The 27432-nt window shown below is 40.3% G+C and overlaps 1 protein-coding gene and 1 long non-coding RNA gene across 10 annotated transcripts in view; both read left to right on the forward strand.

The window, feature by feature from the left end:
• Window positions 1-17150, forward strand: part of Apoo (apolipoprotein O) — a 52436-nt gene extending 35286 nt beyond the window's left edge. For 2 of the 3 annotated variants that reach the window (XM_028881660.2, XM_028881662.2), the window contains exons 8-9: window positions 13030-13095; window positions 16897-17150. In XM_028881660.2, the coding sequence (XP_028737493.1) occupies window positions 13030-13065 (36 nt within the window). In that variant the 3' untranslated portion in view covers window positions 13066-13095; window positions 16897-17150. The remainder of the gene's footprint in view (window positions 1-13029; window positions 13096-16896) is intronic. The other variant, XM_028881661.2, reaches the window with a different exon arrangement.
• Window positions 17151-17587: 437 nt separating this feature from the next.
• LOC114701556 overlaps window positions 17588-27432 on the forward strand; it is a 34048-nt gene continuing 24203 nt past the window's right edge. For 5 of the 7 annotated variants that reach the window (XR_003735844.2, XR_005089919.1, XR_003735845.2 and 2 more), the window contains exon 1: window positions 17588-18912. This is a non-coding gene — a long non-coding RNA (uncharacterized LOC114701556). The remainder of the gene's footprint in view (window positions 18913-27432) is intronic. The other 2 variants (XR_003735846.2, XR_003735848.2) reach the window with 2 other exon arrangements.

The raw sequence follows: 27432 nt of genomic DNA on the forward strand, positions 1-27432 counted from the left end.
CACCAAGGCTGTGCAAGGTGTCACACCACAGGCACCGGATTCCCAGAAGCCTGCCCATAGACCAGGGACAGATCCCGATCCCCCTGCCTGGGTGTCCCTCAAACAGTTCAAACCAAACAACCGTCTTCCGTATCCAGAGGGCCTAGTCCAGTCCCATGGGGGCTCCACAGCCACCAGTCCACAGTTCATGGGCTTCCACTAGTGTGGCCGGTCATCTCTGCACATTCTCCCATCATGATCTCGACATCCCTGGCCTGCAGTATCTCTCCTCTCTCTCATCAATTGGATTCCCGGAGCTCAGCCTGGTGTTTGGCCATGGATCTCTGCATCTGCCTCCATCAGTCACTGAACAAAGGCTCTATGATGACAGCTAGATTATTTGCTAGGCTGGTCACCAGAGTGGACTGGAACACTGCCAGCAGACCAAGGTGGGGTCAACCTTGTGGATTCCTGAGAGCCTCCCCAGCACCCTGCCTCTTCCTATTCCCATGATGTCCTCATATATCATGGTATCTCTCTCCCTGTCCTCCCACTCTGTCCCTGTTCCAGCTTGACCCTCCCATTTCCCTATGTTCTCATCCCCCACTCCTTGCCCTCTGCCACCCCCACACACCCAGTCCACTCATGTAGATCTCATCCACTTCTCCTTCACAGGGTCATCCATGTGTCCCTTCAAGGGCCAAGACTGATTTTTATACTGGTGGTTTATAAGGAGTTGGTCCCCTTTGAGCCCATTTAAAATTAGCTCTTTTATTAAGGGCTGGGGATATAGTTCATTGGTAGAGTGCTTATGTAGCATGTGCAAGACCCCAGGTTCAGTCCCCACTACCACTCAATACAACAACCAAAAAACAAAAAAACCCAAACAAACAAACAAAAAACCCAACCCAGCCTTTAGTCTCCAACTCATAGCAGTCCTCACCTAGGCATCCCAAGTGCTCTGATAACAAGTGTGAACCACCAGTGCTGGCTGAACTAGCTCTTAAGAAGGAAATTCTGCATCAGTATCACATGTCACCTGGCACTGCCTTTTAAAGAATAAACCTACTTTTGTTTTTACTTCTGATATTTTCTTTGGAAGCCTGCTTACCTGTTTAAAAACCTCCTTAACAATCACACACCTGAGAAGAATTAAACATCAGACAAAAAAACTGTACATTGTCTCTGGAAAGAATCATGAAAAGTGATACCAAATTAGTATCTACTGCTCATTGGGCTGTGGTGCAACCACAGACTAGGGCATACTAACTTTAGAGGAGGATCTTCTAGGAGCCTCTGTGGGTTGCTGTGATGTCTCCAGACATGCATGCACACCAAAGCAAAGGTTGGTGTCACTGGGAAACCCCTTTCTCTGTTCAGAGAATTCAACCTAATGCAGGACTGTAGTTGGAACAAATTAAACAGACCAACATTTTGTGGTAATTTGAAGACCCCTGGAAGAAAAAAAATGATAAACCCAAGGCATTTAAAGCTATTCATAGATTTTTTTTTATGCAAGTCTTCTTGGAGTTGGGTAGTGAAGATTTCTAAGTAGCTCATCATTGGGGGCTAGAGAGATGCTTCAGTGGTCAAGAGCACTGGCTACTCTTCTTGAGCATGCGGATTCAATTTCCTCATGACAGTTCATAACTGTAACCCCAATTCCAGGTGCTGCACATCTTCTGGCCTTGCAGGTGGTACACAGACATACATGGAGGCAATTACCCATACACATAAAATAAAAATGAAATGAGTAAATAATTCATCATTATGGGTCTACAGTTGTGTTTTGTCTGTTACACCGCTGCCTTTTTCAAAGTTACTAGGAACTTGATAGTGCTCTTCATGTATTTACCCAGCAAGGCATACTCCTCCTGATGGCTGTCCTCAGCAAGAGAAAGTAAAATTGATGTTCACTATGTTAGATGTTGACTACAAGTTTTCAGAGAAAAATAGTAGGAGTCATATTAGATCAAGGTTTGATAGACTTAGATTTCAGAAATTATTTGATAATGAAGTACCCTTTTCTCTGATGACATATTATGATGACCCGCCCCCCACCCCAGCACCTTGTTGGGTTTCATGGTTTTTAATGATCTTTGGACTTTTTTAAAACTACAGGTACATTTTAATTAACTATTTCGTCAAATGCTAATTATAACCCAGCAGAAGCATGGTTCAAGACTATTTGCAGTTGAGAATAAGTGGAAAGCAGGAAAACAATGGTTTTAACCTTCGATCGATGACCTCCTTGTAGGGGGACTCCCTTTCTTACTTTAATTTTCTTTTTTTAAAAAAACTTTAAAAAAATTACTTATTCTTATTTTATGTGCACTGGTGTTTTGCCTTCACATATATCTATGTGAAGGTGTTGGATCCCCAGAACTGGAGTTACAGACAGTTGTGAGCTGCCACGCGGATCCTCTGGAAGAGCAGCCAGTGCTCTCAACCACCGAGCCATCTCTCCAGCCCCCTTATTTTTATTTCCATGTATTTATTTTTCATTGTGCATGTTAATCATATGGTGAAGGGTTTCTTTTCATTAATTTACTACTACTATTATTATTATTTTACATGAGTATGAGTGCTTTTTCTGCATGTATGTCTGCATCATCTGCATGCCTGGTGCCCAGAGAAGCAAGAAAAGGATGTTAGATCCCCTGGAACTGGAGTTACGATCGGTTGTGAGCTGCCATGTTGGTTCAGGGAACCGAATCTGGGTTCTTTGCAGGAGCAGATTTTAACCTGTGAGTTAAGCTCCATGAATTTGTTTTTGAATTGAGAGCAAAGAGTTAAGTAAGCAATGTTGGAACAGGAATCTTTGGGGGCCTTGAAGCTGAGTATATTTTCTTCATTGACTATCAGAACAATTAAATATATATCAACCTATAATATAGTTGAGGGGATGAAGCATACAACTGAAATATAAAACAAACAGAAGTGCCGGAAGAAAGGCACAGAAAAAGGCTTTTTGAAGGGGACTGGGTGGGGTGGGGCACTTTATAAAGGGAGACTTGGTTGGAAGTTGGTTTACCTTTTCTTTGGTTTTTTAAGACAGGATTTTTCTGTGTAACAGCTCTGGCTATCCTAGAACTCACATCTATAGACCAGAGATTGGTCTGCTTCTGTCTCCCAAGTGCTGGGATTAAAGGCGTGTGCTGCCACTGCCCTCAAGTCAGGTGTAATTACCAGTCTCAATTAAGTGTTTTCTAACTTGGATTTTTTTGTGCTGTAGTCATGCAGTACATATTTTGGGGTATGTACAGTCAAAGAAATTAATGGACATTGTGTTTAAAGCAGGAACCTAAAGTCTTAAATGCAGGCTGGGGAGATAGCTTAGTAAAGTACTTGCCTTGCAAGCATGAGGATCTGAGTTTGAACCCTAGAACCCACATAAAAAGAGTTAGGCATGCTGACATGCCCTTGTAATCCCAACCCTGTGGAGGTGGAGGTAGGTAGATTCCATGGTCTCTCTAGACAACCAGCCTAACCTAATAAGAGAGCTCCAGGCCAGTGAGACCTCCTCCTCCTCCTCTTCTTTTTTTTTTCTCGAGACTGGGCTTTGTGCCTTTCCTGGATCTCCCTCTGTAGACCAGGCTGGCCTCAAACTCACAGAGATCCACCTGCCTCTGCCTCCTGAGTGCTGGGATTAAAGGTGTATGCCACCACCACCCAGCGAGATCCCTTCTTCAAAACGAGCAAATGGCATCTGATGACAGCTAATGTTATCCTCTGGCCTACACACACACACACACACACACACACACACACGTGCAGGTACACTGTGAACATGTGCATTTGCACACATGCACAAGCAGGTACACTGTGCACATTTGCACAACACACACACACACACACACACACACACACACACACACACACACACACAAATTAAGATGGTGTGAATGATGACCAGGATTTTTCTTGTTTGTTTGTTTGAGACTGTCTTCCCATGTAGGAGAGTCTAGCACCTCAAACAGACTGTTCTGCCTTAGTCTCCTAAGTAACTTTGATATAGGTGTGTGCTAGCTACCCTGTCCATCAGTGGCTCAGGTCTTAGCTGTATTCTTTTCCATGTAACTATAGTACTCTCAAGTACCCAAAACAAATCTGTGGCATTTTGCTGCTCTGTCATATTCCATCTCCCTTTTAGGAATTGATTCTAAACATTTGCATTTTGTCATCTAATAGTTACTAGGATAAAGGCATATTTTGTTTTGCCATTGTCATTGGTCACTTAAAAGTTATTTGCTTCAGCTAAAATGAACTTCTCTAAAATGTAAAGATAACTGTATCCAGAAATACTGCCATCACAACATGGTTTGTGTTTCTTTTTTCTATGAAAGAATATATGACATAAATACAGTTTCCAGTCCAACAATATAGCCACACATGTCTGAATCATCTACCTACCTTCAGAACTAGGAAATTACCAAGGCTCCTCCTATCTTCCAGAGGGAACCACTAACTGAAATGTGTTTCTATACTCCTTGTTTTTCTTTAAATTTTTATTCTGTGTCTAACCATGTAGGTATAGATTATAAAACACTATGGTTGATTTTCCATGTTCTTTTTTGTTTGTTTTATACATGGTCCCATGTTGTCCTGACTAGCCTTGAATTCACTATATAGCTGAGGATGACTTGAACTCCTGAACCTCCTCCCTTAGTCTTTTGAGTGCTAGGATTGTAAGTGTGGGCCCTCACACACAGTTTAGCTTGTCTAATTTTCCTTCATCTTGGCTTATACATATACCATATATGAACTACCTCAGTTGAGTCTTACTATGTGTATTTTTTTCCTTTAATATTATGATTATAAGCAATATAAGGCAGTAGCTTATTTATTTTGACTTCTGTAGACTATATATTTTTGTGTGGAAAAATATATCCAATGATGGCTAATTGGGTAGTTTTCAGCATACTGTTGTAGTACACAGAACTATGAGCAGCTTTTTGTTTGCTTTTTTTGTTTTTTGACTTGCTTCATAGACCAAGCTGGCCTCGAATTCACAGAGATCCACCTGCTTCTGCCTCCTGAGTGCTGGGATTACAGGTGTGCGCCACCACATCTAACTCTGAGGGTGGGGAAGGAGAGACAGACAGAGACACAGAGAGAGAGAATAAATAAATACTTACCAGTGTCTATTTGAGAGAGAGAGAGAGAGAGAGAGAGAGAGAGAGAATAAATAAATATTTACCAGTGTCTATTTTGGAAAAGACTTTATGTATGTATGTATGTATGTATGTATGTATGTATGTATGTATGTATTTTTGAGACAGGATCTCTCTATGTTACCGTGGCTAGGTAGACCAGGCTGAGCTCAAACTTACAAAGATCCACCTGTCTGTCTCTCCGGAATGCTGGGACTAAAGGCATGAGCCACCATACACAGCTGTAAATTTTAAAGTTACAGGACAGTTGCAAAACTAGCATGTTTACTTCGATCCCCTGATTAGTATCTGCTATGTTGTCTTACCATCCTAAATACATGCATTTTGTTCATATACACACATGTATGTTCCTTTATGGAACCATGTGAAAGTTCTAGATATTCAGTACACTTTCCATACATTATGCATAATCCAGTATGTATTTCCAAAGAATATGAAGGTTCATTTATATGAACAGCAATGGTAACGTAACATCATACCCAAGAAAGCTCTTTCACTGTTTAAAGTAATATTATCTACGCCGGGCGGTGGTGGCGCACGCCTTTAATCCCAGCACTCGGGAGGCAGAGGCAGGCGGATCTCTGTGAGTTCGAGGCCAGCCTGGACTACCAAGTGAGTTCCAGGAAAGGCGCAAAGCTACACAGAGAAACCCTGTCTCGAAAAACAAAAAAAAAAAAAAAAAAAAAAAGTAATATTATCTAATATATATCTCACACTCAAGATTTCTCTAGTTTCCCCTACTGAACTACTTTTAACCTTTTAGAACCTTCTAAAACCCTTTTTACAGCTGGGAATTATTAAAGGCAAACACTTGTTAACCATGATCTAAGATGAATAAAAGAGTCAGCCAGCTTCCCACTTAACCCTCTGTGGAGTGATCTGAGGCCCAGCCTTCTCCAGCTCTTCAGAAACAACTGCTTGCCTGGATTTTATCATAATAACTTTCTCATTTTGTTTCTGAGACAGGATCTTACTGTGTAACTCAGGTGGCCCCCAACTTTTGGTCATTTCCTACCTCTGCCTCATCAGTGCTGGGATTATAGCCAGCATGCCTGGCTACCTTTCTTTATGGCTTTATCACCTTAGTACTTAATCCTTTCACTTTAGTGTGTTCTCTCTCTCTCTCTCTCTCTCTCTCTCTCTCTCTCTCTCTCTCTCTCTCTCTCTCTCTCGTGTGTGTCTGTCTGTCTGTGTCTTTCCCTCTCTCTCTCTGTGTGTGTGTGTGTGTGTGTCTGTCTGTCTGTCTGTCTGTGTCTTTCCCCAAGGTCTTACCTACTATGTAGCCCTGGCAGGCCTAGAACTCACTATGTAGACCAGGCTGGCCTTGAACTCAAAAGATCCGCCTGCCTCTGCCTCCTGAGTAAAGGCGTGTGCCACCAGGCCAAGTTTTTTTTTATGACTTCTAGTTACCTCTTTTTTTGTTTGTTTGTTTTAAGATCCTTAATTAACAAGTCTTTTTACTTTTCTGTTATTTTTATTTGTTGAAAGACTCTGACACAGTTGGCCTATGGTGTTTCTAACATGGGTTTTGCTGATTGGAAACATACAGTTAGCAGTTCTCTGTAGTGCCTGCAAAAGGGCAAGCTAACCTAGAGGCTGCTTCAGCGGCTTCCTATTGGATCCTTTGATAAGCTCTATGTAGGCACAGAAGTCTGGTTTGTTTTGTTTTTGTGAGGCGAGTCTTGCTGTGTAGTCGAGGCTGGCTTTGAAGTTAGGATCTCCTGCTTCATTCTTAGGAATGCTGGGATCTCATGTATATCAACAAGCATGACTGCTGTTTAGATAGTCAGAAATCCTTTCTATAGTTGACTTAATGATCTTCTCTGTAATTCTTTTATTCTAGAAACTTAATAAGAATATAGGTATTTGATTATTCATTGTTAATCTGAAACCTTTTCAGAATAATCCCAGCCTTAGATTTGAGGAGCAGAGGTAGAGGCCACTTTCATGTATCAGCCCTTAGAGTCACAGATAGCTCTTTTTAAAGATAGGGTCTTGCTTTGTAGTCTAGGCTAGCCTGGAACATGTGGCTGTCTTTGTGTTTCAGCCTCCTATTTGTTGGGAGGATTACATGCCTGTCTACCATAGGCAGCTCCACAGAGTTCTCTTATAATTATTAGCTAAACACAACTATTTCCCAGTAAATGTCAGATTTTTGCTTTTCACTAGGTTTTTAAAATCTGCAGCAAGTTACTTTCAAATGAGTGTTAAAGGCCAAAAATAATTATTTGAAGATCAGAAAAACACAGAAATACAAACTTTTCTCAACATGAAAACTGAGTAGAACTTCTCAAGCTGAGCTTTTAACAGTTTTAGTCCGGCCTTTGCTGGCTCAGCAGGAAAACGCAAGAGAAACAGCAGCCACCACCCTAAGTAAACATTGTACATTCTCTTCCTCCATTCTAGATTTCTTAGCTCTTTAAATACAAGTTTAGTCGAGAGTAACTTATGTGATCATCAAAGATTTGCCTTTGAATATACAAGAGGAGTTTCAGTGAGGGTCTGGTGATGATGGAGTGCCACAGGCCTTGAACCAGACCAATGAACACTTTTGGGTGGGGCTGATTGGACAAAAGGGTGTTCTGTGTGACACACTAAAGCTTCCAGTGTCACTAGGATGAATGAAGAAGTGTTGGAGAGACAGGAAAGATGGGAGAGTGAGGTGGCTTTCTTTTTAATTTTTTGGGGGTGGTTTCTTTTGGGGGGACGATGCAGGGGGGTGAAGGGTGGATATGGAGAGACTGGGAGGTGAGCGGGATTTGGGTGCATGATGTGAAATTCCCAGAGTCAATAAAGAATTATGTTATATATAAAAAATTTTGCCTTTGAAATAAGCCAATCATAGAAGGTCCTATACCATGTGATTCCACTTATGTGAGGTATATGGAGTTAGTAAGCTCATAGAAGCAAAGGTTGACTGATGGCAGTTGCTAGGGGCCGGAGGAGGGAGAAATGGGAGGTTGCTAATTGGTGGGTAGAAAGTTTCAAACAAGATGAATAAGTTCTGAAGGTCTGCTCTTCAATTTTATTTAAAAAAATATCATTGCCTAGTTCCTTTACTTCTAATAACCTTATATAAGAGAAATGGCATATATTCAGAACAACTTTAGCTTTATGGCAAGTCTCCCACACTATCCTTCCTTTGTCTTTAATTTTCTAAGGTAGGAACAGTAAATGACCTACCCTCTAAACAGATATGTACTGTTTTGCCATGCTGACTGCATATAGGCAGCTAAGTGATCTGCTGAATAACACTCTGTGCTCTTAACAGATTTTGAAGTTTCCAGCACAATGTTGTCTCTGAAACAATAAATATACTCCAGCTGCACACAATGCAGATTTATTATCTTTGCACAGTAAGTCAGAAGTCCAGTACTAAATCAAGGTGTCAGCAGGACTGCATTCCTCTTCAGAGGACCTAGAGCAGAATTCCTGTTCCCTTAGGTTGTTGACAGAATTTAGTTCCTTGCTGTTGTAAACCTAGGTCTGTTTTGCTGCCTGGCAACTGAGGCTGACCCAGTTTCTGGAGACTTCCTTGGCAGTCCCCTTCCTTCGTCTTCAAAAGCAGCAACACGGGTCTTTTTCAAGTCTCCTCTCTCTGACCCCCTTGTTTTGCCTCCTCCTCAGTCTCTATTAACTCTCTTCACATTCAGCTGGGCCCGTTACATAATCCAGGGTAATTCTGATGCATGCTTCATCTGAAGGTGGCCCAGTAACAGGCTGTCAGACACAGACATCTGTGGAGCCACTATTCTGCCCGTCGTGTTCCAGTGAACTGGAGTTTTGTTGGCATCTTTAGCAGGTCGTCTGTCCTCGCCTGCTTATTTCATACTTTTGCATTGTTTTCTTACATTTGCATACAGAATAATGGATTCTCTTTTGGCATTTCCGTAAATACTTTGTTCTTGTTGATCCTCCTTCCTCCCACCTCTCATCCCCCTGGCCCCCTTTTAGCCTTCCTTCTCTATACAGTAACCCCCTGTATTTAATATCAGATATATTCTAGTACCCCCCTTCTCTAAAGACCCCTTCTTCACCTCTCATGGTTCACTTTCTAGTTTCATAACTATACCTACACCCACACAGACATGTATATATACATATACAAATTAAAATCTAGGAGCCACATATGAAGGAAAACATTCAGTATTTGTCTTTCCAAGTCTGGCTTATTTTAACATAATAATCTTCAGTTGTATCCACTTTTCTGCAAATATAATTTTTCTCAAATATGACAAAAATTTTGTTGTTTATAATCCATCTACTAAGGGATACATACCACATTTTCTTTGTCCATTTATCTACTCTGATAGACATTTAGGCTAGTTCCATTTATTAGCTACTTTTTATTATATCATATACAGTACGTATCTTTTTATTATATATATACAGTATCATATACAGACTATCATATACAGTAGGTCACATCCATTGAACCTAGCTCAGAGTGTTCTTTACTCAGGAGCCTGTCAGGTACTCTTTTAGTACCTCCATTTTACAAGTAAGGAAATTGTATTTTGTAGGAGTTAAGCAATTGATGAAAAATAGTTCAGGACCCGTGTGTGTGTGTGTGTGTGTGTGTGTGTGTGTGTGTGTGTGTGTGTGCGCGCGCGCGCGCGCGCGCGCGCGCTCATGTAGAAGTGGAGTCCAGAGGACAGTGTCATCCTCAAGTGCTGTTCACCTGGGTTCTTTTGTTTTGTTTTGAGACTTGGTTTCTTACTGACCTGGGACTTTCCAAATAGTCTAGGCTGGCTGGCCTCTGAGCCCAAGGGATCCTCCTTTTGTCACCTCCCTACTTCTGAGATTACAAGCACATGCCACCGTACTTGGATTTTTTTTAAATGTGGGTTTTGGGAATCAAACTCAAAAATGCCCAGTTCTAGGACTCACACATTTTAGGAGGATGCAATGCTTCCAATGTTTGGCTGGCTGTATTAGTTACTTGTTATTGAGATGGAGTACCTGATAAGGGGTACCTTAAGAGAGGGAGGGCTTATTTTGGGTCTTGGTTTGAAGGTACAGTCCATCATGGCTGGAAAGGCATGGTGATGGAAATGGCTCTCAGCTGTGACTCTTATTTCCTCACATCTTAACAGAACAGGAAGCATAGTGCAGGGAATGTTGGCGCTCCACTCACTTTCTCCTTTATGTTTAGTCTGGGACCTGAGACCATGACCATGGCAAGGTCTTCTCTTCTCAGTTAAACCTCTCTGGAAACACTCTTACAGACATACCTCTGTGTCTTCTAGGTGATTCCAAATCCAGTTAAATTGACAATGAAGATTAACCACCACACTGACACTCCCCCTTTACATAACAGTGCATAGTAATTAGGAACCAATGTTTTGATTTTTTAAAAATGGTTTCAGTTGTGCTAACATAAATTGTTATTTGTCTTCATACACATTGAAAAAACAAAAACAAATATGCATTAAAATCACATTATAAGGAAAATTATTTTTTAAGAAGATTTTTTCCTAAAATTTTCTGAAAATACAAAAATAGACTTTTGGCTTGTTCTTAAATCACAAGCTGCTTTTTGAAGTGAGAATGTTGTTTTCTTTGAGATCATGGTGTAGTCTCAAGAGAGCTCTTAATTTGTGATGTGGTCATGGTGGGTGGGTCCAGTACTTTTTTAGTGAGATTGGTTCTGATTTATATTATTGTAAGTGATACATATCTAAACAAGGCCATGTTCTTAGCAACAGACTGTTTTTCTCAATCAGTAGAATGGAATGCTCTGCCTGCTTATTTTCTTCTTCTAAATGATTTTTGAAAAGCTTGTAAATTTGGCACCCTATTTTTTGAGGTTGGGAGATTGTCAGGTATAGATAGACTATCTAAGAATATCATTAGATATACTTGGCAAGTAGTAAGTTAATTGAGATGTAAATATGTTTAATTAGGTGGGAAGCCACATTACTTTTATGGCAGACCCAGTAGTTAGCCATTACCTTTTTATGTCTTTTTAAAAATTTTTTTTGGTTTTTCAAGACAGGGTTTCTCTGTGCAGCTTTGCGCCTTTCCTGGAACTCACTCTGTAGTCCAGGCTGGCCTTGAACTCACAGAGATCCACCTGCCTCTGCCTCCTGAGTGCTGGGATTAAAGGTGTGCACCACCACACTTGGCTTATCTTTTATTTTTTAATGAATGGCTTACCCACCCTCAACCCCCCTTTTTGAGACTCTATATGTAGACAAGACTGGCCATAAGGTCACAGTCTTCCCTCTTCTACCTTCCAAGTGCTTAGATTATAGGTTTGTAACACCATGCTTGGTCCTAGACTTGCAACAAAGATCCTCACTAGACCCCTAATTTCCCTTCTATTCCATTTGTTTATTCAACAAACATCTGAATGCTGTGTGTAAGGAGGTTTCAGGGCTAGTATGTGCTCATGATGATTCTAGGTTAATGAAAGACTCAAACATGAAGGACATAATACACATCAGGAAGAAGATGGGAATAGGGAAAGTGGTAAAGGTTCTAATATAACTTAAATTGAAGGACAAGGTATAAGGAAAATCTTGAGAAATGGATGAATAATTATTTTGCCAGGCAATTTGGACTGACCATTCTAGGACAAAGAGTACATTTTTGCAAAAACCATGTCCCAGAAAGCAGCTTGACAAGCTTGAGTAACAGCAGAAAGGCCCACGGGGCTGTAGTGAGGTGTGTGTTCACATGTGTGTACATGTGGGTGGGGGTGGTAGTGACTGTGCGGGGAGAGCACAGCACTAGTACTAGGTCCTGTAGAGTTCCATCAGACAAGCTTCTGTATTTTATATTGAGTCACCAAGCAGTGCATGTGGTCTTGATCCCCAGAACTCCCCTATAAAGTGCTGTGGTATGTAGATGGGTGACCATATTATCATCCAAACTAGGGTGCCCTTGTGAATGGGAGAGGACAGTGTTAATTATGCTGGTATAATGGGCATAAAGCAACACATAGAGAATGGTTCTAAACCACCCCAGCAGGCTTTAAAGTTGCCTAGAAGCTATGCTGTGCAATGGCCATCAGTCACATGTTCTTGCTTTTTCATCCCCTCTTCAGTCCTAAGTGCTGATGAGAGTGCCACCAGGGACACCTGCATCAAGTCTAGTCTACAGAAGCACAGCCTCACAGCCTGTTCAGCTGCAACCCAGTTGTTCAGACTGCCAGTTCCTGACTTTTATCTTTGATATCCAAGCAGTTCTTATTAATGGGATTTCAGAATCTAAGTCTTAGAAACATACAGGAAAGAAAAGCCCTCACTTTAGTACATGAATTTTCCCCCACTGTACTTCTTTTCATGTATGACATGACCTGATTAATTATATGTTCGCCAAGGGTAGCCAGGCAGAATGGTTGTCGTTCAGTTGAACTCTCTTTGAGAGTGTACATTTAATGAATTGGCCTTATGGATAATGCAAGTGTCAAGCCCTCTACAGTGATAGTGGCATGCAGTAATTAAATCTAACTTTGGGGAAATAAGAAATCTTCTCACTATTGATTCGCTTTGCTTTTATGGAATCAACCGTTTGGCTGAATCTATAGAATAAGGATTCCTGGAGCTTTTTTTTCTATCCCCTGTGCCCAAGTTACTTTCCACAAGAGGGCACTGAAGGAAACCAAGTAATCTCTTCAGGTTACTGAGAAATGGGTCATCCTGTATTATAACCACCTTTACCATCTCTAACTGCAGCCCCAGGTGAGAATTTGGTATTTCCCAGGCCGTTCTTTGACTTCCTACCTCAGACCTTCAACAAAATGGCTTGACGACCTTCCCAGAAAATAATAACATTTCATGTTTGTATTCAGCCAAATACTGAAGACACTTAGCTGAATTTCACTATTTCTTTTCAAGTTGCATTAAAGCTTTCAATTTTCTTTTACAAGCCAGGAAATGTGAAGAATTCACCTGGAAATAAATAGAAAACTCCATGCTCTGCCCATTTTAATCAGGTAAAGAATAAAACAAATAAACAACAAAAAAAACTTGTTATTTTCAGCACTGTTAGTGCTAGCTGAAATTATTTATTGTTAATTAACTAATTATAGTACACTTTCACCTTGATGTGGAAACGTAGGAGTCATATTTTATTCTGTCTTTAATTTCTGGCTTTAAGTGCCATGGCTTATGTAATTATGTTTGTGTTTCTTTCTGAGAAGTACTAGGGTTTTTTAGATAAGTTAGAACCAGACACAGGTTAGAAACTCAATGCAATTTCTTTTGGTCTTACTCAACTCACTATTACTCTTTATCTGTTTGTTTAATGTTTACTTACCAAGCACCTGCTAAGTACAAAAACAATTATATTAGTATTTTGTGTACATATTAAAATTATATAATAGATCTCGTGATTTCCTGATCATTATCAAATTATAAGGAATTAAAAATTAACCTAGATATTCGGCTGCATGAAACTAGCTTAGTTATGATAGATCTATAAAGAGGATTATTATTGTCTCGATAATACTTAATTGCATGGGAGCATGTATAAATTTTTTTGTGGTATTGGGATTGAACCCAGGCTTCACCCATGCTGGGCAAGCATTCTTTCTACCCCTGAGCTAACCCATAGCCCTTGCTTTCCTTTTTATAAAGTTGCCTGGACTGGCCTTGAATTTGCAATATTCAAGCCTAAGCTTCCTGAGTAGCTAGGAGGACAGGCCCAGAGCCACAGTTATTAGAGAAGAACGGCAGTATATTTTGTTAGACCAGGAGATATATAGAAAATTTGAATGTGTATTTTTATTTCTAACTTTATATTTTTTCACATTTCCTGCAATGAACATGAGTTTTCTTTTATGACCAGAGGGTGTGTGTGTGTGTGTGTGTGTGTGTGTGTGTGTGTGTGTGTGACTAGAGATTGAAACCAAGGCTTCACTCATGCCAGGCATGCATTCTACCAGTGAGCTAAAACTCAACCCGTCTTAAAAAGTTGTGTTATATTATTGTATATCATAGTTGCCATTTCAAATTCACAAAACTCGGGGTTTGAGGTTTTGCTTTTTCAGCTCTCTCCGTGTTTTTGGAATTTGAGACATCATAGAGTGCAACCCCTAGCCTTAAGCAGAATCCCCTGTTGCTCTGCTTATCACCTTCTTGTTCCATTGATAGGAAACACCTCCCAGAGTATCTGTCTTTGGACAGTTCTAGATTAGGAAGCTGTTGCTTATAGGAAGCAAAAGATAGTTCCTTGTGACTCCTACAGAGTGGTCCTGATCCTGGTTGACAGGTCCCAGAAAGCAAATCCAGTTCTCCTTTGACATTTATACTAATGCAAAGTCAGTAGTTCTGATGTTATACAAATAATTTAATAACTGACACCAAGCTCTTGTTAAAAGGCAGAGGCCTGGCCTCCACCCCAGAATCAGCATTTCTGTGGATATGGCAGCAGAAGGGACACTGAAGAGTGAGCTTCCAGAGAGTCATACAAGTTCTTTAGATAGTTTATACAGAATGTGTTTGTATTTCTCTATAGGGATGAGATCTGACAAAGAAAAACTAGGTAATAAGCCTTTTGGGAGTCTATACCAGGGTTCAACTTACTGTATATACAACCTTGAGGTTTGGTCCTGAATTTTTGGAACTTCATTGGTGGTTTAGTTTTTAATTATAAGAGCAGTAAGGGGCTAGGTAGATGGCTTAGTCATCCAAGTGCTTGCCATGTAAACATGACGACCTAAGTTTGGATTCCCTGCACCCATGTAAAAAGCTAGATGTGTTGGTATGTTCCTGTAATCCCAGCACTGGGGAAGTGAGACAGATGGATTCCTGGAGCATTATGGCTGGTTAGTCTAGGCAATTCAGTGAGCTCCAGGTTCATTGAGAGACCATGTCTCAAAAATAAGGTAGAGAACAATGAGAAAGATACCCAATGTACCTTCTGGCCAGCAGGTACATGTGCACATGCATGCCCACATAAATGAACACATGCATACTCATACACACTCTGTGTACAAGTAAAATAGAAACAATATATGTTGGTTGTAACTGCTTTTTTGGAAACTAGGGATGGAACCTGGGGTTTTACACATGGTAGACAAACATTCTCTCTCTGAGTATACCCCAGCCCCAGATAAGCATTTTAAAAGCTTGCCTGGTCATTATTCCTTTTCCAGATAGTTTCTGTTCATAATTTGGTACATTACAGACTTTTTAGTATATGTGTATTTAAATAGATGATACACATTTGCATGCTTTTAGGTTTTTTTGACAAAATGAGATCATTTTCTTTATATTGTTCTGCAAGTACACAGAAAACTCCATGAAAGCATGTATAATTTTATCATCATACCAAAAGAAACTGACAGTAATTCCTTAATACCCTCTAATATCTAGTGTATAGATTTTCCTGATTGTGTCAGTAAATAACTTTACTCTTGTTTTTTTAGACACATCCTCACTGTGTAGTCCAGGTAGGTCTTGGACTTGTGATCCTTCTGCCACAGCCTCCTGAGTGCTGGGGATACAGCCTTGTACAACCATCCTGGCTTTTCACTAATAACTTTTATAGTTGGTTTATTTGAACTAGAACTCAAAGATCATTTGTCCTTCACATTGTAGTGAATAAGTCTCTTAATTGTCTTTTAAATGTAATAGTTTCTTGTTCCTCATTTATTCACTGAAAACCTTGGCTTTTTTGGTCTTAAATTTGCCATGTTCAAATGGTGGCTAAATATATCCATTTAGTGTCAACTCCACTTTTCTCTTCATTCCTTTCTTGTCTTTATTTCCCATATAGCAACAGTTGGATCTGAAAGTGTGATTGGATTTAGGCTCCATTTTTTGTTAATATATCTAATAGACAGCACTATGTTTAAGTGTGTTGAATAATGAATTTGCTTCTTCAGCTTAATTTATTGTGTATATTCTCCATCAGTATTTGTAGGTCCACTTTGCCCCTTCTTTATTTACATAGTTAGTTCCTAGTCTATACTTTTACCATGGCTTACTTAATCCTTGTTAATATAGGTTGTTTCCAGAATTTAACAAAACAGTAAATCTATTAAATTCTTAGGAAGTAAAAAAAAAGTTAATAAACTGAGAGAGAACAATTAGCTAGTTGTTTCCATGTTTAAGAATTTTTGATTTTACATTAAAAGATCAAGTGAATAATCAGTCACTGGCTTCTCAGATGTTGGGCTATATGTTGAGTGCTAGAGTGCTTGCTTAACATGTGAGGCCCTGGGATCAATCCCCAGCATGTAAAAATATTGATAAACTTCTAGTTCCTGAGCATTCTTATCACATGTGAAGGAAAAGACAGTCTGGAGAAGATTAAGCTTGGATTTGGTGTGAGTTTTGTGTGTTTCATTCCTGGAAGGAAGGATGTGAGGTAAAGGAAGGTATGAGGACAGATGTCCAGCTGTCTGAGGATGATGTAATTGCACTGTCCTTCAGCTGATACATGGAAGTATATATCTGGCTTCAGAGGGCAAGAGGTTCATGATATTTGCTGTGTGCCATTTAGGCATGTGCTTGGCATCATCATACCTCAGCATGCTTGGGTACTCAGCCGGTTGAAAGTCTGAATGGAGTATGGATGGAACACAATCTGAGTTTTGATTCACTTGTCTGCGAAATGAGACTAGGTACAGTGTTCTCTAGCTCATTCTCTTTATGGTGATGAAAATAGTAATATAAAAAGATATATTGTTCACTAATTTAAATCTAAATAAATTTCAAAATGCATAATTTTAGGGTCATTTTTGTTTTCCTGGGTACAGTTAACTTATATTTTTCTTTCTCTCTTTTAGTTATAGGTAAACATTGGAAACTCCAGACGGTAAATCAGTATTTCTACAGACAAATGGCAGAGAGTCAGTATTTGATATAGTAAACTGGCTTTCTTCAGGAAAAACAACATTAAGCCTCTTTGCTATCTTGGGTGATGCCATATTACAGGCCAACTAATCTGCAATCCTTCACATGGAAATAATGTACAAGCCTTAGAACTCCTCATTCTTATATCACTATTTATGTACATAATTAAAATCCAGATTCAAAAAGAGCTGGCCTGCTTTCTTTACTGATAAGAGTAACAGGTTAAGTGAGCATCTCTAGTGCTTATCTGTATGGTTCATGTGTGTACATGGTTAGTGTGAGAGGCTCATTTCTGTGTGTGTGCGTGTGTGTGTCTGTGTGTGCATGTGCATGTTTGCTAAAGGCAATGTTTTTTAAGGGTTGGCTTTTATTTGTCTCACTTTGAGATCTTTTTGTTTGTTTGCTAATTTTTGAGATTTATTTTAATTACACTAGTTCCTGCTTCCCTTTGTTCCCTTCAAACGTTCACATATACCCTTCCTTGCTCTCTGTCACATCCATGGCCTTTTTTGCCATCAATTGTTATTGCATGCATATATATGTACACATACACACACACACACACACACACACACACACACACACACACACATTCCTAACTATAATCTCTTCAGTCCATATAATGTTGCTTGTATGTATGTTTTCAGGGCTGGCTGTTTGGCACTGGATAACCAATTAGTGTGCTCTTCCCTAGCAATATTTACTCTTTAGGGTAGCACCAACTGGCAGTCAAGAGACTGGACCCTACAACCCAGAAGTGAGGAGAAGAGCTTAAAGGTGATGCTTCAGAAACCAACAGAAGGAACCAGATTCTTAACTGTGATGCTTTGAATGAGTTGCCCCCATAGGCTCATATGTTTGAATGCTTGGTCCACAGTCCAATGGAACTGTTTGGGAAGGATTAGGAGCTATGGCCTTTTGTCGGAGGAGGTATATCACTAGGGGTGGGCTTTGAGGTTTCAAAAGCCTATGCCAGGCCCTGTCTTGTTCACTCTCTCTGCCTGTGATTCAGGATGAAAAGCTCTCACCCACTGCTCTGGAGTCATGCCTGTCTGCTTTCTGCCATGATGATCATGGACGGACCCTCTGAAACTGTAAGCAAGCCTCCAGTTAAATGCTTTCTTTTATAGGGATTGCCTTGGTCATGGTGCTTCTTCATAGCAATAAAACAGTAAGTAAGCTACTGACACATTCAGAAAACAGTAACAGTGACCTTGATTGTCTTGGTTGTCTCCTAATTTGCACAGGCCTTCCAGTTCTTGAATGCCATGCTGGTAGAGGCGGGGCAGTGGAGATACTGCTATGCATACTGGCTCCCTGTCTGTGGCCTCCTCTTCTGTGATTCCTCAGCTCAAAGCTCGTGGAACTCTTGGATTGCCAGGGTGAATGGGACCAACAGGAGCCTTGTTTGACTTGTCAGCCAGCCCAGAAGGTTGGCAAGTGTACAGCATGTGAAAATGAATGTAGAATTTCCAGATTTCAATAAGATTTGGAAACTAATCCTTTTGTATTCTTGTACTGTCAGTTTAGTTTTGACAGCACCTGGAAAGACAGTAAACACACAAATAGGTATATACTTATTAAATTAATATTGAATATTTTAATAGAGCCAAATTGGCAGGAACAGTGCTGGTATTGTTACCTGTTCAGTTCATTTTAATAAGCTGAAACAAATTGGACTCTATAAGTATTCTCCTAGCTACCCAGAAGCCTTTTGTTTTCTTTTATGCCAAAGTACTTTTGTATTACTAGACTAATACTTTGCATTTATTTAAGCTATGTCAAAATTACAACTATGTTCTTGTTATTTTAGGCTTTCTTCATTTGGCTCATCTTTGATACTTCTGCAGAGTAGAGATTCCACGAGTTTCTTCACTGAGATTACTTGATTTATACCTCAGCACACTTTGGAGATTATTAATCAATAATTACCTGAATGTCTCCTAACTGTAAGTTCTGGATGGTGGGAATATGTTGGGGCATATGTGAGTGTCACATGCAGACAGTCCTAGGTGTGATTACATGTTAGCACATATGTGCTATTCACATATATACAATTCCTGAGCACAGTATGATTGTGCCAGTGCATATGATTGTGTTCACATAAGTGCAGTTCCCAAGCATGGCCACATGGTGGTGTATGTGTGTTGTTACACACAGGCAGTTTCTGAGCAAGGTCATATGTTGACACATATGTGTGTGTTAACATGCATGAAAATCCCGAGTCCTGATGTATATGTATGTGCATCATATGCATGTGGTCACCTGTGTAGTTCTGAGCATGAATGGTCATATATTAGTGACATGTGTGTGTTCACATGTGTACTATTCCTCATCATGGGGATATGTTGGGTTGGAGGCAAGCTTGTAAGGCTTTTTCTTAAATTAGTGATTGATGGGGGAGGGTCCATCCTATTGTGAGTGGTGTCATCACTGGACTGGTGGTCCTGGGTTCCATAAGTAGGCTGAGCAAGCCATGAGGAACAAGTAAGCAGCACCCCTCCAGGGCCTCTGCATCAGCTCTTGCCTCCAGGTTCTTGTTTGAGTTTCTGTCTTGACTTCTTTTGATGATGAATAGTGCTGCCTGCACTTCCATATCACTGTTCATCATCAAAGGAATTCAGGACAGGAACTCAAACAGGGGAAGACCATAACTTCCAAAACTTTCTATAATTTTATGCTACTATGGATGGTACATGGTTAATAAGTTCCTCAATTTCTTTGGGGGCTTTTTCCCCACTGTAGTCCTTTGATAGCTGATGATTATAAGACATTTCCTTAGAAACCAAATGTTTTCATCTTCATTTCTCTTAACATTGAGAGATGGAATGAAAATCCTTATTCCTCACTATCTCCTCCAAAATGTCCTGTGTGTGTGTGTGTGTGTGTGTGTGCGCGCGCGCATGTGCGCGCGCGCACACACACACACACACACACACACACACACACAGGGTCATATAAATTGGATATTCCTTTTTTCTATATTTTTGACCATGATATTCTGAAATAGTCATTTAGTGCTTTCATGTAATGTTTCTGCCTGGCTCTGTCTCTCATTTCTACCCAGAAGATAGATCCTAGTTTCAGCTTTGTTTTTGTGAGAAAATATCCTGACAAAAACTGAGGCAGAGAAAGGAATGACTCAGCTCATAATTCTAGGTTACAGTCCAGCATGGCAGGCGAGTCCCAGGGGCAGGAACTAGTCACGACCAACTTGCTTGATTGCTTATGCTCAGTTTGACTTTTCCACACTCTACAGTTCAGGACTGTCTGGAATATACTGTAATCCATGTGAATTTTATACCATAGTGAGCTGGGCACTATTATACCAAGTTACAGATCTGAAGATGTGACACACAGAGAGGTTCAATGAATTTTTCTGTGGCAGAGCCTAGCAGTAACAAACCTGTTTAATAAAATTATTCTAAAGCATAGAGCTGCAGCTCTTGCTCTGTGTTACTTGTCCTCTTTAAGATATTCTCTTCAGAAACTCTTCTACTTAATTCCATTGATTTCTTTTTACATGAAGTGCCAGGAATGTGTTTAGATTTGTCCATATCCAAATCCATCCTGTCATCCTGGTCTAAGTCAATATTATCTCTGGCCTGAGTTGATTTAGCAACGTATTTGAAACTCCATGCATCAATCCTTGCTGGTTTCATACTTGCTCTAAATGCTCCAGTCTTCAAATAAATGTATTTAAGAACCATATCAGTACTTGGTCTCTTTCATCATGTTGTCTTCATCTGTATTTTAATACACAGGGATATTTTTAAAGCTATGGTGTATAGGACACATTTAAAATAGTCAAGAATTGCTATAAGGAGATGCACAGGTTATCACGGTAACTGAGAACACATTTAAAAAAGTACATTCATCCATTTATCTTAGCTGTTGTGGTAGTGCTACAATGAACCTGGGACATTGGACATTTATCTGCAACATAGATTGCATTTCTTTTTGATACATATCCGTAAATGGTATTGATGGATCTGTTTTTTTTTTTCAATTTTATTTTACAATATAATATAGTTCTATATAACACAGTTAGCTAGCACTCACAACCTCTAGAATAGCCATTCTTTTTATTAAAACATGATGGCGGATAACAATATTCTAAAACAGTTTGAATTATTCTTTTTTCTTTTTTCTTTTATTATTTTACAATACAATTCAGTTGTACATGTCAGCCACGGATTCCCTTGTTCTCCCCCCTCCTGCCCCTCTCCCCTTACCCCTAGCACACTGCCCATTCCCACATTCTCCAGGGCAAAGCCTCCCCCGAGGACTGAGATCAACCTGGTAGACTCAGTCCAGGCAGGTCCAGTCCCCTCCTCCCAGACTGAGCCAAGCATCCCTGCATAAGCCCCAGGTTTCAAACAGCCAACTCATGCAATGAGCACAGGACCTGGTCCCACTGCCTGGATGCCTCCCAAACAGATCAAGCCAATCGATTGTCTCACCTATTCAGAGGGCCTGATCCAGTTGGGGGCCCCTCAGCCTTTGGTTCATAGTTCATGTGTTTCCATTTGTTTGACTATTTGTCCCTGTTCTTTATCCAACCTTGGTTTCAACAATTCTCGCTCATATAAACCCTCCTCTTTCTCGCTAATTAGACTCCCAGAGCTCTACCCAGGGCCTAGCCATGGATCTCTGCATCCAGATCCCTCAGTTGTTGGATGGGGTTTCTAGCATGACAGTTAGGGTGTTTGGCCATCCTATCACCAGAGTAGGTCAGTTCAGGCTGTCTCTCGACCATTTCCAGCAGTCTATTCTGGGGGTATCTTTGTGGATTTCTGTGGGCCTCTCTAGCACTTTGCTTCTTCCTATTCTCATGTGGTCTTCATTTACCATGGTCTCCTATTCCTTGTTCTCCCTCTCTGTTCTTGATCCAGCTGGGATCTCCCGCTCCCCCAAGCTCTCTTTCCCTCGACCCTCGCCCTTTATTACTCCCACTCATGTCCAGGCTGTTCATGTAGATCTCAGCCATTTCTCCGTCATTGGGCGATCCCCGTGTCTTTCTTGGGGTCCTGTTTTTCAGGTAGCCTCCCTGGTGATGTGAGTAGCAGTCCAGTCATCCTTGTTCTACATCTAGTATCCTCCTATGAGTGAGTACTTACCATGTTTGTCTTTCTGAGTCTGGGTTACCTCACTCAGGATGATTTTTTCTAGATCCATCCATTTGCCTGCAAACCTCATGATGTCATTGTTTTTCTCTGCTGAGTAGTATTCCATTGTGTATATGTGCCACAATTTATTTATCCATTCTTCAGTTGAAGGGCATCTAGGTTGTTTCCAGGTTCTGGCTATTACAAACAATGCTGCTATGAACATAGCTGAGCAAGTGCCCTTGTGGTATGATTGAGCATTCCTTAGGTATATGCCCCACCTACAAAGCATAACAGGGTGCATTGGTGTTCCATACAGATAAGCATGGTATCTGTGATACTGGCAGGGTAAGGCCTTTTTACCAAATCATAAGGAAGAAGACTGCTCTCTAAAAGTCATCATGGATGTGGAAATGGCATTTAGCCTGGTAGGGTCAGGTGATGTGGACTGTAATTTACTTTTTTCCCCCAAATCTTATTTTACATTTATTTATGGGAGAGTGCATGCCACAGTCCATGTGTGGAGGTCAGAGAACAGCATCCAGCTGTCATTTACTTTCATCATGTGTGTCATGGGGATTAAACTTGAGTCATCAGGCTTGTCCGCCAGCACTTTTACCTGCTCCACCATCTCACAGCTCCTCAGTTGTTTTCTAAACCCCATAATGATGTACAAAGCGTCATTTTCTGTTTTTGTCTCTTGTTAATTTGTCTGTGCTGATAACAAAGTAAGACTTTATAAAGTCAAAACTAATATCTCTTATTAATAGTTAATAGAGGAGAAACAAATTCTTGCATCCTCAAGAGACTGGCATAATTTAATTTAGTTCGAAACGAAGAAATTCCATTAGTAAGGATCAGAGAAGATCAGACATATAAGTGGTGCATTATTCTAAGATGAACTAGATTGGGTAAAATCAACTTTCCAGGAAATACAGAAAGCATGAAGGTTTCGAAGGGTTAAATAACACAGGGCATTTTTAATTCCAAACAGGAAAAAACAAATCAGACAAAAGACTATGACAGTGCATGTCCTCAGTTCTCTTTTGTTTTGTCTACAAGCTGTTTAGCTGCCTGTGTCTGGAACACTGATGGCTGCCAGGTTTGTCCTCTGGCTTTAAGGAAGGTGAAGGCTACTTGGAACATGAGCCTCCCTTCTCATCCCAGCATCTGGTGCTTTCAGTTCTTGCTAAAGACATGACTAGAGCTTTGGTTTTTTATTTTAGTTTTCCCTTTTATTGAAAAGAGATTTTTTTCTCACATAATATATTTTGATTACAGTTTCCCCTCCCTCTACTCCTCCAGGTTCTTCCCAACCTCTAACCTATCTGAATCTGATTAGAAAAGAACAGGCTGCTAAGAGATAATATTAAAATATAACATAAAATATAATAAGACAAAACTATTACATTAGAATCTGATAAACCAACAGAAGGAAAAGAACTCAAGAGAAGGCATAAGATTCAGACCCACTTATTTTGCACATTTAGGAGTCCTGTAAAAACACTAAACTGGCCGGGCGGTGGTGGCGCACACCTTTAATCCCAGCACTCGGGAGGCAGAGGCAGGCGGATCTCTGTGAGTTCAAGGCCAGCCTGGGCTACCAAGTGAGTTCCAGGAAAGGCGCAAAGCTACACAGAGAAACCCTGTCTCAAAAAACCAAAAACAAAACAAAACAAAACAAAAAAACCCCACTAAACTGGAGGCCATAATGTATATGCGGAGGGCCTGCTGCAGACCCATGTAGGCAGCTGTAGAAGCTGCTTCAGTCTCTGTGAGGTCATCTGTGCTTTGCTCTTAGAGGGCCTTATTGTACAGCTGTCCTTCATCCCCTCTGGCTTATAAGAGCTCTTTCTGCCTCCTCAGGCTTATTTTACACTCTTTCTGCCTCCTCAGGCTTATCTGCAAGTACCTTTACTTGCTGAGCAATCTCAGAACTTCTCAATTATTTTCTGGACCCCATAGTGCTGTATGAACCATCATTTTCTGAGCCCTGAGGGGAGGGATTTGATGGAGACACCCCATTTAGAGCTGAGCGTTCCAAGGTCTCTCACTCTTTGCATAATGTCTATCTATGGGTCTCTGTACTTGTTCCCATCTGCTGCAGAAGGAGGCTTCTCTGGTGATGGTTAAATGAGGCAATGATTTATAAGTATAGCAGAATGTCATTAGGAGTCATTTTATCACCACATCTCCCTTCCTTCTTTTAGACAAGTAGTATTTGCTTTTACTGTAGTCCCTGGCTATCTAGCCTCTGGTTCTTGGTCACCCTAGTGGTATCGGTAGTAAGGGTTCCATCATGGAGTGGGCCTTAAGTCATATCAGATATTGGCTGGTTACTCCCACAAGCTTTGTGCCACCATTGCCCTAGCATATCTTACAAGCAGGACACCGTTGTAGATCAAAGGGTTTACATGGCTGGGTTTGTGTTTGCATTTCTCTTTTGGTAGCCTGCAGAGTACCTTCCTGTACCAAAGACACTAGAACATAGGGGTGAGGGTTCTATGTAGTCACTAGCTCTACCTCTCCATGTTCAATGAGTTGTGTGGGTGCTGTCTTCAGCAATGGGGCCTTGCCATCAGTTTGTATAGAACAGCCTGTAGTCTTAGCAACAGCCTGGGTTGTTGGGGGATTCCCATGGAACTCCTTTGGTCAACACTTCAACTAGATGTAATCCATTCTTGGTACTGGAAGCTTCATTTAGTGACAAGATATGGCCAGTTGGAACTCTGCCTCCCCCATTATTTAGCAATTTCATTTAGATCGCCTTCATATATGTATACATTGGGAAGTTTCTGCTGTATTAGGTTTCCATACTGCCCCTCAGAAGCCTCTTCATTTTAGCTGTTTCTCCCCATATTCCCTCCCTCAACACCCCCCCCCCCCCCGTAGCTGTGTGGTCACTGCATGAGTGTGTGGGTTTATGCAAGTCTGTGGAATGAAGACAGAGGCATCTATGAATCTAGCCTATCATGGCTGCAGGGGGGTCCAGCCTCAAAGGACTGAAGCCCTCTTCCCTTCGCCTAGGGCATATTTATTTACATTTTTTTTTTTTTTTACAGTTTAGATAGTTAATTTCCGTACCTTCAAAGCAAACTAAAAGGAGCTCCCAGAGACCCAATGTCAGGTGCAATTTACTTGAATTATCAGGTACCTCGGTTTTCCAGGTTTCCTGGACCAAGTTTTGCATAGGCCTTTGATCCTTGGGGGACTTTCTGATCCTTGACTCTCAGACAAGATTCACATAGGGTGATAAGAGAAACAAAAGGTAAGAGAAACAAAAGGTGTGGCTAAACAAAGGAAGGATTAGGGCTAGGTGCTGCTCTCTGGAGCCAAGCCAGGAACTCAGCAGGAATGCCACTACAGATGCCCCTTTTATTAAAAAAAAAAAAATTAAAAGAAATCAAGTATCTTGAAGGTTATGTAGCCTTACAGTAAATATAGCCTTCTTTTTATCTATTTGTCTTATAATCTTAGGCAAGTATACTAAAACATATTTTAAAGCCATTAAAGTCATTATAGCTAATATAAGGGCAACATCTGTTAGGATAAGAAATCTATTAAAGTGATTTGTAGGATTGAATGAGGCTATAGTATCTTTTAGATTTTTTATTATATTTATTCTTGTTGTGTCAGGTAACTTTTTTGTAAAAGTTTTTTTGATTTTTTTGTAAATAAAAAACCATTTGAGAAGCATTAGGGTGACCCAACAAATACATTTTAACCTTTTTTAAGTCATATTTGTTCTCATTAAATCTTAAAGGTGTGATACAATAACAAGAAACATTCCAATCACATTTTAGTTTTGTTTCTTTAAAATCTCTAACTGATTACCTAACACTACAACAGCTTGCCTTAATTCAGTTAATTCATTTACTATCTCACTATCAATTTTACTTTGTTTAGTCTAAAGTTCTTTTGAATGCCTATGCCAGTCTCTAATGAATTTAGCGGTTTGGATTTCTTTATGAAGTGCTACTCCAGCCGTCGCTGTCGTATCTGTCAATGCAGTGATTCCCATAATAACTGCAACCATCAGTACAGCCATATGACGTGTTCTTTTTAATATTTTTTTAATGAGCTTTTGTATCAGGATCTTGCCATGTCCTCGACAACTTTACCGGTATTCAGATTGTTGGCCTTGCACTAAGAATATATATACTTTTAAAGGTCAAATTTAAAAACATGTTAGAATTCACAAAGGTATGAAGGGTACACTGTTTACAATTGATGCTGTAATTATTTGGGTGCCATCATACAGGCCCCTTTAATAGCAAGTAAGGCAATGGTCCACACTCCATAATAGGATGGCTTTGATTTGGTCTAAAAAACAGTGTACTTATTATCCTTAATGTTTAATTTTTCTTCTCATGCCTTAAGAGGGTGGAAGCTAATTTCCACAAGTTAGTCTGAATTGAATTGCCAAATTGTAGGAAAGGACTTGTCATTCCAACTCCATGCCATCAAATAGGGTTATTAGTAGAAGCATTGATTTCCATAGTTCCATTTATATTATACCATTTCCATCTTGGTGTTTTTTTTTTTTTTGGTTTTTCGAGACAGGGTTTCTCTGTGTAGCTTTGCGCCTTTCCTGGGACTCACTTGGTAGCCCAGGCTGGCCTCGAACTCACAGAGATCTGCCTGCCTCTGCCTCCCGAGTGCTGGGATTAAAGGCGTGCGCCACCACCGCCCGGCACCATTTCCATCTTAACTCTGAGTGAGAATATTTTTTTTTTGTGGCGAGCCATAAGGGCTCCAATTAATGACGTCTCCATTGGAGATATTAATTAGCATTCAATGTTTCTCATTCTTACACTGTTGTCAGTGTACCCAGTCAGATTCCTTGTTGGTAACCCTCATCTCATAGAACGGTAGATTTGTGGAACTAGTAGCATTAATCTCTTGTTCTTTAAAACCGGACACATGAAGCCTATAAAACTTATTACGATAATCTTGGGTAGTATTAACTATGGATAACCACACTTGAGAGGTTATTTTTAGGCATTGAATTCTGTTCCCCATGTAAATAGTAATTCCTTGTACTCCAACAGTATAATTGTCAATCACTCTACCCTCATATTGGCTGAGCAGGACCTCAGTTGTCATAAGGACCAGGTAGCCAAGAAGATTCATTAACCACTACAGGGATATTCCTATCTCCCCAACTTACTGTTATGTTACTTGAAGGATTGGAGATATAAGTCCTATAATTATGATCCATCCCTTTTACCTGCACCATTACCACAGAAAGTATGGCAAGAAATAAGTTTGTAGCATTTATGTGAAGTATCATCTCTCCTTTGTCACATAAACTCTTAAGCTGTCCCCAAGTGGAAAGATTAGTTGTTGTAAAGGTCTCCT

The sequence above is a fragment of the Peromyscus leucopus genome, chromosome X (assembly GCF_004664715.2).
Source record: "Peromyscus leucopus breed LL Stock chromosome X, UCI_PerLeu_2.1, whole genome shotgun sequence".
NCBI lineage: Eukaryota > Metazoa > Chordata > Mammalia > Rodentia > Cricetidae > Peromyscus > Peromyscus leucopus.